The sequence below is a fragment of the Lissotriton vulgaris genome, chromosome 10, assembly GCF_964263255.1.
Source record: "Lissotriton vulgaris chromosome 10, aLisVul1.2, whole genome shotgun sequence".
NCBI lineage: Eukaryota > Metazoa > Chordata > Amphibia > Caudata > Salamandridae > Lissotriton > Lissotriton vulgaris.
In genome coordinates, this window is record NC_141698.1 from 317393855 (window position 1) to 317404781 (window position 10927).

General features: G+C 43.3%; 1 protein-coding gene across 1 annotated transcript in view; it reads right to left on the reverse strand.

Annotated features, from left to right (window-relative positions):
• The window catches only part of LOC147685171 (meiosis-specific coiled-coil domain-containing protein MEIOC-like), a 312693-nt gene extending 302075 nt beyond the window's left edge, over positions 1 to 10618 (reverse strand). The window contains exon 1 of the mRNA XM_086941077.1: positions 10532 to 10618. Within this exon, the coding sequence (XP_086797203.1) occupies positions 10532 to 10585 (54 nt within the window). The 5' untranslated portion in view covers positions 10586 to 10618. The remainder of the gene's footprint in view (positions 1 to 10531) is intronic.
• Between the last annotated feature and the right edge of the window lie 309 nt (positions 10619 to 10927).

Consider the following 10927-nt stretch of genomic DNA (forward strand, 5'->3'; position numbering starts at 1 on the left):
AGCAGAAAGGAGATACAGCTAAGGAGGCCCAGTAAGACAGATACCATGAGAGGAGGAGTTATTTTTTGGTAGGGAAAAGATCAGTCTTAACTGCCTTCCTGAAGGACAGTAGGTCATCCAGTGATCTTATGTGGATCGGAAGGGAATTCCACAATTTTGCTGCTAGGTAGCGGAAAGAACAACCCCCCGCTCTGCAGCGTTTAATACGGGGTACCATGACCAAGAGCTGTCCCATAGAGGGCAAAAGGCGGGTCGGAACATATGGAATTAACAGGCTGTCAAGAACTTTCGGAGTAGCTAACTTCAGAATTTTAAAGGACAGACACAGCGTCTGAAATTGAATCCTTTGTGCCTCTGGGAGCCAATGAAGCCTCCGGATGGTTTCGGTGGCAGAGCAGAACCTAGGGAGGCCGACTAAGGCCCTTGCAGCTGCGTTCTGGATATGTTGCATTTGGATGATTTCGGCTTGATTAGCCCCCAAAAGTAGGGAGCTAGCATAATCCAGACGAGAAAGAATGGTGGACTGAATTATCAGCTGCCTAGTGGATGAGCCGAAGAATTTTAAAAAAATCGGTTTAATGCTACGCAAAAGGCCGAAACACGTGGCCGCAACTTTTTTGGTATGGCAACAGAAACTGAGGGAGGGGTCTATCCATACCCCCAAGTTCTTAACCTCATTTTTGGGTGTGGGGGTTTTACCTAGGACGGTGGGCCACCAATGGTCACTCCATGCCTCAGTGTTTTTGCCAACTACCAGGACCTCAGTTTTATTAGCGTTCAGCTGTAGGCAGTTTGATGTCATCCAATCTGCCACTGCGGCCAGACCATTTTTAAACTCGGATGCATCCTGGCTAGAGTTATCCGAAAGAGCCACCACTAACTGCGTGTCGTCAGCATATGAAACCATGGTGAGGTCCCATTGCTTGGCGACCGCAGTCAGTGGCTGGACATAAAGATTGAATAATGTGGGGCTCAGAGCCGAGCCCTGGGGAACGCCTTGCTCGATTGGATGTGCTTGGGATTGAAAGGGGGGGTGGAGACGCAGAAGGTTCTACCTGTCAGGAATGATCTGAACCATTCGAGAGCCAGGTCATTGATCCCAATCTCTTCCAGGCGGCCAAGCAAGACCTCATGTGAGACCGTATCAAAGGCGGCACTGAGATCAAGCAAGATCAGTGCCGCCGTTTGACCGGAGTCCAGCATAGTTTAGTTTAGTTTAGTTTGTTTAGTTTGTATAGCGCAAACAGCTACCCAACAAAGGGTTTCCCGGCGCTTGTGATTCAGTGTAGAGAGAAGGACAGCTGGCTTAGATGTTGAACAGCCAGGTTTTAATGGCTTTTCTGAATCTGATGTAATTAGCCTCTGAGCGCACAGCTTGTGGCATGGAGTTCCACAGAGAGGGACCAAGGTAGGCAAAGGATCTGCCTCCCATACGTGATAGTCTTATTTTGGGCACAGCAAATTTGTTCGCTGTTGCAGATCTCAGCGTCCTAAATGGACAGTAGCGTTGTACCAGACTTTGCAGATATTTAGGAGCTTTGTTTGCAGAGATTTTATGCATAAAGCATAGTGATTTAAATTTAATTCTATTCTCAATTTTTAGCCAGTGCAATTCACGTATGAGTTTGGTAGTGGGTGCATGGATAGGGATTTTACCTAGCAGTCTTGCAGCAGCATTCTGCACAGTTTGTAGTTTGCGAACTGTGGCTTTGTTGGACCCTAAGTATAATACATTGGCATAATCCAATCTAGATGTTATTAGGGCGTTAATGACAGTTCTTTTAGTATGATCTGGTAGCATCCAGCAGATTTTCTTTAGCCACTTCAAGATGACAAAGCAGGTGGCTGATGTTTTTATGGCCTGCTGGTGCATATTGAGTGTGTCATCAACAACAAAGCCAAGGTTTCGGGCCTGATTGGTTGGAATCGGAGGAGGGCCCATTTCCTGGGGCCAATGTTGAGGTCCCCAGAGTTCTTTGTTTTTTCCTAGGATTATAAGTTCGGTTTTTTCACCGTTTAGTTTTAGGAAATTATTTTTCAACCATCCAGCGATTTTTGTAAGCCCTATTCTCAGGGTGGAAGGATCATTATTGCCTGTTGGTGGAAGGGAAAAGAGAAGCTGAGAGTCATCAGCATAGGAGAACATTATCAGTCCGGTATCCTTAGCTATTTTGGCAAGAGGGCTCATATATAAATTAAAAAGTAATGGACTTAAAATTGAGCCTTGAGGGACTCCATGTTTAAAAGTGTATGTATCAGAGTACACGGAATTTGAGAACATTTGAAAGGTTCTATTTTCAAGTAAGGATGTGATCCAATTTAAGGCAGGGCCACAGATGCCCATTGAACAATGAGTTTTTATTAGTACCGCATGTGAAACAGTGTCAAATGCGGCACTAAGGTCTAAAAGCACCAGTGCCACTGTTTCACCCTTGTCTATCATTGAACGAATATTTTCTGTTACACCTAGGAGCGTGGTTTCTGTTGAAAAACCTGCTCGGAAGCCGGATTGATGGGGAGGTAACAGGTCATGTGTCATTATATAATTTGAAAGACAGCGATGGACATGCTTTTCTAGGATTTTTGCAAAAATAGGTAGGAGAGATATTGGTCGGAAATTTGCGGGAACCTTCGGATCAGCATTGGCTTTTTTTAGAAGGGGATGGATCATGGCGTGCTTCCATTCATGTGGGACGTACTCTTCTTGCAAGGATTTATTTAAAAGGTCTGTGATGGTAGATAAGGCTTTCTTACTAAGTAATTTTAAAATGGAACAGGGTAACGGATCTCGTGGCGAACCTGATTTTATCGTATTTAGAAGTTCGATGACAATGTCAACGTTGAGTGTTGGCCAAGTACTCAGGGAAGGGGTAGGGGGTTTATCAGAAGGGGTGGCATAATTGGTCTCTTCACTGTCTGATCTGTTATCATCACTACCGTCATAATGATCTTCCTCATAATTGTCCTGATTAAGTTGGATAGTCTGATAGATTTTATCAACTTTGTCAACAAAAAATGCAGCAAGTTGATTACATTGAGTTTTATTTAGATCAGGTGGAGTTGGTGAGGTATTTGAGCCGGCTAACTCTTTGACTGTTTTGAAAAGTGTTTTAGCTTGAATTAAAGCTGCAGTGATTTTTGAGCAGACAAAGTTGGCTTTTTCTTTACTGCACAGCTTTTGGTATTGATTTAATTGATTTTTGTATTCATTTTTTGCCTCAACTGAGTAGGACTTTCTCCATTGACGCTCAGCGTTCTTACATTTGGTTTTTTCATACTTTAGAGAGTCGTTGAACCATGGAGCGGGTGGACGTTGGTAAATGCCTTTTAGCTTAGTGTGAGGAAGACAGGAGTCAATGGCTGTTAAAAGCCATGATTGAACAGAGATTGATAGATTTTGTACTCCTGAAAGGGTGCATGGTGTTGTGTCTTCTAGTAAGGTATTAAGAATGTTAATGTCTAGCTTTTTCCATTTTCTCACCATGGCAGGCCGCGCCATAGGAGGGATTTTGGATGTTGGCATTTGAAAGGAGAATTTAATGGGAAAGTGGTCTGACCAAGGGATAGGTAGAGCTGGGAAAGTGTTTAAGTTCTGAATATTAGAAAAAATTGGGTCCAATAAGTGACCTGCAGAATGAGTAGGGCCAGAATTTTTAAGACTTAGATTGAGGGACATGAAGTCATCAATAAGTTCAGTGGCCTTGGAGCAATGCTCGTTATCCAGGTGAAGGTTCAGATCACCAATAACTGTAAAATTGGTAGTGTTCATAATGAAAGTGCCTAGAAGTTCTGAAATGTTATTTAACCAATTTGAAGCAGCACCAGGTGGACGGTAGATAAGGGCACCGAAAAAGGTGAAATTAGATGAGAGTATAATTTTGAAGGTGGCGCCTTCACATCCAGGACATGGGAGGTTAAGAAACTCACAGGTGTAGACTTTTTTTAAAAATAACAGCTATGCCACCACCAGTTTTATTTATTCTGTCAAGGCGGATAATCGCATATGAGTCTGGGAGGGCCATGGCCACATCCGGTCCAGAGCTTGCATGGAGCCAGGTTTCAGTGATGAACAATGCATCAGGGGCTTCGTCCAGTAGGAAATTAAAAATTTCAGTTTTATGTCTGGGCAGAGAGCGGCAGTTCAAACTAAAGAAAGTAAATATTTTAGAGTTGGATTTAATGCATGTAGAATTGGTTTGGGTCTCAAGCTTTTTAATTCTAACAGCATTCGTTGTTAGTGAACAGCCGTAACAGATGTTATGTTGTCGGTTAAGGTCTAAAAGACAGCAATCTGGTTGCCTAAGTGTTCTTAAAGCTAAGAGTTGCTTTGTACTATATTTTAGTGTAGGGGAAACAATAGTATCGCTAATTGTCTGGTTATTAGCACATACCGATAAAGTTGGCTGGGGAGTAGGAGTCATGGCCGCTGGACGCGTCTGTGACGCGGACGGGCGCAGACGGGCTGACTCAGGTGTGACTCCGGCGCTGATGCAGGCGCGTCCACAAATCGCGTCCGCTATCGCGGAGAGTTCACGTGTCCTTAAATAGTGGTGGCTAGAGCGCTGTTAGGCTCATGCCCCTACCTAAGATGTCCGCCGTATTTTGAGACCTTGCAGGTGAGAGATCGGTGTTCAGCCCGAAAATCGGCTGTCACCGACTAAGTGCAGGCTCACGTTCTATTTAATGCAAATATTAGGCTAGTGCTGACAGGTAGGTGAATTAAAAAGCGTCGTTTTTAAAAATGCTCGTTTTCAGCAATATAACACAATAAAACACAAAATAAAGTGCAGTCCAACTACCTCCCGGCTATTTCGCCTCAAGAGGGGTCCAAAGGTTATGACATACAAAGAATCTGCATGGACCGGAGATGTTCTGTCATTGAAAGGAGGGCAGTCTCCGTGCTATGGCCAGTGCGGAAGCCATGTTGAGAGCCATCTAGAATGTTATTAGACTGTAAAAAGTTGGTGAGTGTGCTGTTAACATGCGCTTTGGCTGCCTTAGCCACCCAGGGGAGGAGAGAGATTGGTCGATAACTTTCAGGCTTGGTCGGGTCCAGAGTGGATTTTTTGAGGATAGGGGTGACCCAAGCTTCTTTCCACTTAGTTGGTACAGAGGCCGAAGCAAAGGAGGCATTGATTAACTGCCGCAAAGGTGTCAGACAGAGCGAGGAAGATTCTCTGAGCAGTGCAGGCTTAAGCGGATCGGCAGGAGAGCCGGATTTAATTTTGACACATAGTTTACACAGTTCTTCGGCGGAGATCTGTGGGAGAATGTTGAGGCATGGACTCTGCCTGGGTCTAGGGGGGGTGTACTCCTGAGATGAAGTTACGACCGGGAAGGATCGGTAAATGGCCCGTACTTTTTGCCAAAAAAAAGGAGGCTAGTTTCACAGTGAAATTCTGAAGAAAATGCATGTGTTACGACCTTCTTAGTGCTAAGATCTTTAAGGACTTTAAAAATGAATTTAGCAGGGTTAGGACTAAGTCTAATCCCATTAGCGTAATAGGCTGCTCGCGTTTTACAGATGGCCCTATGATAGATTTTTTGTTCTGCCAGGTACAATGCTTTTTTCCCTGGGTCATAGTCTTTTCTCCAGTCTCTCTCCATTTTTTGCATGTTTTCTTCAGTGATGCCAGGGTGTCGTTGTACCAGGGACTAGGTTCCTGAGAGCGGCATTTGCTCCAGGCTGCTGGGATCAGAGAGTCAAGGGCCCGGGTAATCCAGGCACAGAATCCATCATACCCTATCTCTACGTCATCAATGGGGTCTAGAGGATTTTTTCTAAGGAGATGGTGAAAATCCTCAAGTTTGAGCTTCCTCCAAGAAAGTTTAAAGATGGTACGTTCTATGTTATTATGGAGTTGTTCTAATACGAGAAGGGACAGTTCGACCATAAGGTGGTCAGACCATGCCACCGGGGTAGGGGCTTTGACCACTGCAGTCTCCATGTTTGTAAATATGGGATCGAGTAGATGGCCCCCCACATGAGTGGGACTAATGACCTCCTGGTGGAATTGAAAAGCCCCTAAATCAGCGAGCAGGCTGCTGATAGTCTGAGCATGAGTTAGGTCAAAGTGTAAATTTAAATCGCCAAAGATACTAAAGTTAGCATTACCCATAGCAAGTGGACCAACTGTCTCTAGCAGGGCATTTCTAAAAGCGGTGTCAGGTCCTGGGGGTCTATAGATCAATAGCCCTGAGAGAGTGAGATGGGGGTTTACAGAAATGCAAAACCTGGCGCTTTCGCAGCCCTCTATGAATATTTTGCTAAAGAGACAGGGGTAGCAAGACCTTATGATCACCGCTATGCCTCCTCCCCTAGTATCCCGATTGATCATATGTATCGAGTATTCAGGGGGGAGGGCCAGATTAAGCTCAGCAACCACGTCATCCTTGAGCCATGTCTCTGTAAGGAAAAATATATCCGGGGCTTCATCGACAATGAGGTCATATATTTCGGCATAGTGTTTTACAAGAGATCCTACATTTAAGTGGAGGATTTTCAGCCAACGCCGAGAAGAGGTATCAGGGGGGATAGACAGGGGTAAGGGTGTGTCAAGTTAAAACCTCCCACGCGAGCATCTAATCGGGCCGCTCAGAGGGTGTAGAGGGTGATTCTTGCAGTGAAGGCCTGGCGGACGCACATTAAGCAAAGCTTTCCTTGAATAGGTGCGTCTTTCAGGGCTAACTCAGACAGCACTTCTGGCGAGTGGCGACGTACTGGCGCAGACGGGCGCAGACGGGCTCGCCTTCGGCGCGCTGTTGGCGCGCTATTGGCGCGCTGTCTGCGCTCCCGCTGCGCTCCTGCTCTATGTCCTTATATAGTGAATGCAAGGGGACGTAGAGCAACTAGACCGCCGACCGAAATCGTGAGTCAGTGCGCGCGACCGGAAGTGTAAGTTTCACGTCCTTGCTCCTCTTTCAGCCCTCCACAACAATCAGCCACAGGGCTACGGTGGACCAGGGCAGAGCAGACAGTCAGATCAGGTAAGTGTTTAGGGCAGGTTTAAAAACAAAGTGACAGCTATTAAAAAACGTGTGCCCTCCACCCACTGAGATCGGTTTTTAAAACAGGAGCACAAGCGTTAGGCAAAGCGTTACCGTTCCCTCCTGTGGCAGCGATCAACTAGCTGCTTACAAAGTGATGTTGCCACTTGTCAGCGCCGATTAAATAGGCAAAGCGCGAGCAACTAGACCGCCGACCAAAATGGCGGGTGAGTGCGTGCTACAGGAAGTGTAAGTTTCACGTCCTTGCTCCTCTTTCAGCCCCTCCTCCATCATCTTGTTGTGTTTGCGATATCCCTAGAGCGCAACTGTTATTCTGTATGTTAGATTTTAGTGTCACAAAAGAGACGTAGGCAAAATGTGGCAACTGAAGCAAACCCCCACAAAAGCCATATGGCAAATGGGTATGGAGTGTACGGAGGCATAAAGGGTAGTATATGAGGGATGGGATGTCCAAGGAAATTTGATATGAATTGGCAAAAATGGAAAGCCTACCACTGGTTCAGCAATGCTTCATGAGTCATCGGGTAGTGAGGCCTCTGCATAAGATCTGCTCACATCAGGACAAGCTGATGACCACGCAGGGACAGCAGTAGCAATGGAGAACCATGAAGCTAAAGAGGTTCAGTTGAGAAAGGGGTAGAATGGAAATCTCCTTTTGGAGCTAGTAATTGCTCATTTGAATATGTCCAGCGTTTTACATTTTTAAAACAAAACAAATAAAAAGAATTACTGAAGCCTATAACCGGAGCTAACAGGATAGTGCGTTTATAATTTGTGGTGGACCTTCATCCACCACAACTAATAAACCACTTTCTCCAAATATACACTAGGAGATTCTAGGGAGGTTGACCTTGCCATTATGAAGATACTGGAGGGAGTCATGTACCTCAAATGAAAACTGATATGCAATTGTACTTACCACAAATACCCTATGTTACATTCATTAGTGTTGCCTTTGGGTAGTGCCCTTTAGATTAATGAACATCTAAGCAAATCCATTTTAAGAAGTCTTTTGTATTGCAGGTAAGTCTGATTTTGCCATCAGGAAAGGGTTTCCATGTTTTAGACATGGTGGGTTTAGTATATCAAATGGTCCTTGGTCAGAGGGTAATTTAGTCCTGGCTTGTGCTTGGCATTTTAGTACTTGTTTGTACAATTCGTACTGAACTTAACAGTTAACAATATTTGAACACATGTACAATATTGTACCACATGTACCAGATATCCTAATGCATGGCTCTATATTGTAACAGCAAGGCTGTTATTTATGTATTATTTTGATTTATATTCTGACCTAGAACATACCTAAACCTAAGGAGCAGCACAGCACTTGGTAGGAAAATCCCAAACATTATGTTCAGTACAACAAACCATATGGCACTTGGAATCTACTTGAAACAAGATTACCGAACCAAAATCTGGTTACACCATGTTATTTGCACAGGAACAGAGAGCACACTATCTCACACATTAAATGAATAAGAGTGATACAAACTGAATCACATCATTTAGTTAAAAATATTGAAGGCAGGATTAGAATCCAGATATTCATGCTCCAAGTCAATAATTTAGCCATTATGCATGTTAAAGCAAGAAATACAAGGAGGTTGTTATAACTTTAAAAACATCTTTCATAAATATAGAGTCTACATTCTGAGATTTAGGAATTGGTCGTTTTTAATTTCTTGTTTCCTACTCTGAACTATGTTGTTTTGGGAATTAGGATCTATCTGTATAAGATTATCACTGCATTTGCCATAAAACGTTACTTTTCAACCAAACTGTGTGTGTCCCTGGGAAGTGTTATTTCTCATCCTGTGCCTCTATCAATATATTTAATCTAAATATACTTCCTTCCTTTATGTATCTATATACTTTCAATGTACTTATGTATCTATATATTTATCACTTTCTTCTAATTTAGCATTTCCAATGCACTAGCCTATTTATCAGCCTATACTTCGCTCAATATATCTTCTAGCCCAACCTTCTGACTCATCTCAAACTTCTTTCTACTACTCCTTCCAATGCACTACCCTATCTCTCATCCTATACATCAATATATCCTCTACATCCACTCTCATTTATCCCAAACCCCATACCACAACTATGATCGCCAAAATAACCCTTTCTAGAATCTCTCTTGCTCTACCTCTCCTTGCATCATCTGACACCTCTTTTTACTACACTGATCCCCTAAAACAAACCTTTCTAAACTCTCCCCTCTAACTCCTCCCCTCCGAAACTCCTTTTTACTCATCCAAAAGCCCCTTCCTACTGCTAAGACCTAAAAAAAAAACTTCACTCTTTTATCCCTCCACTATCCTTTTCAATCAAAATTAACAGACTAATCATGTTCACTTCTCAAATTCCATATTCAACTATTCTAATATACAGCCCAAATAACTGAATAACATATCTACTACTCAAATTACTTAATATTTATAATTGACTAATTTTCAACACTAATCCTTTATGGGTTCCGGAGTGGTGTGCTACTCGCCAGAAAAGCGCTTCAACACCCATCAGGGTTAACAAGTGCTATATGAATGCAAATCTTTCTTCCCCTTTTATCCCTCCGCTATCCTTCTCACTCCAAGTAACAGACTAATATCCACCACTGAAATTACCTCATATTTCACCATATTAATTCACCACTAATCCTTTATAGGCTTCCTGAATAGCGTGTGTCAACAAACTATAAATAAATACAAACCTTTGTCCTCCTCTATCCTTCTGCTACCATTCCAAATCCAAATAACTGACTAACCTATCCACCACTTAAAATGTACTTGCATGTTTCAGTATACTAATTCAACACTAATCTTCTATGGGTCCCGGAGTAGCGTGCTACCCGCCGAATAAGCGCTTCGACGCCTCGTCAGGGGTAGTAAGCGCTATATAAATGCAATTAAAATACAATACATTGATGGTGTTGATTGCACTGCTTTATTTAAATTTATCTAACGCGTCACACAGCTGGAAAAGGCACGAGCGCTTTCGTGGACGGCTAGCACCCTATTCCGTACACTGCTGGCCAAGAATGAAATCTCATTTGGAAACGTGGGCATTGATTGTTAATTCTCGTCCACCGACAGGTGTTTTTTTGTTAGTCAATGAGAGATTATTCAATCTGCAGTGGTGAGTTAATAATTGCAGAAGTAAGCTGTATTCTGTGAAATACCTCAGAGCGATTCATTCGCAAACGTGCTATACAACACATATATTAAGTTGACTGGCACGCTCCCTTTAAGAACCAGCGCAATAAACACACTGGGTCTTGGTATATAAAATCAGTCCGTGCCAAGCGTTTAACGTATTAATTTAGGGTCGTGCATCACAAACATGCTAGTAGAACTGGATTTTTCCATTAAAGCGTAATTTAATAGATTACACTGAAATCTTTTTCTTTCTCACTTAAAAAGAGTGATAATAATTGGGAACGGGTCATTTAGGGGTCACTTAGGACTACCCGTGGAAGCAAAAGCTGTATTATAGGAGGTTGGTATTGCAGGGGACTCACCTGAGCTACTGTATACTGAGGACTCGGAGCGGGACCAGCATTATCAGCTACCATCTTCCCTTGCTGCTTACTGTATGTTCAACTGAGTACTTTCTGAGCCAGAATACAGTCAGTAGGCGTGGCTGAACCACTCTGATTGGAGCATGTTCACAAGTCCATCTTCGCTTTCTATGGTGTCTTCGCCGTTGTCATGGTAGTTTCCCAAATAAAGGTTGTTATTGATTCAAGCTTCGCAAACTAGTAGCCATTATATCCCGTGCCGTTTGTCTTGTTTATTGAATTGTCTTGGACACCCACAGCTGTAACTGTACTTGATATTTATTAACCTACGGCCAGGGAAGATTTTAGAAGCTTATCTATCCCAAAATGTCCTCACGTTTGCCGTCGGAATTTATA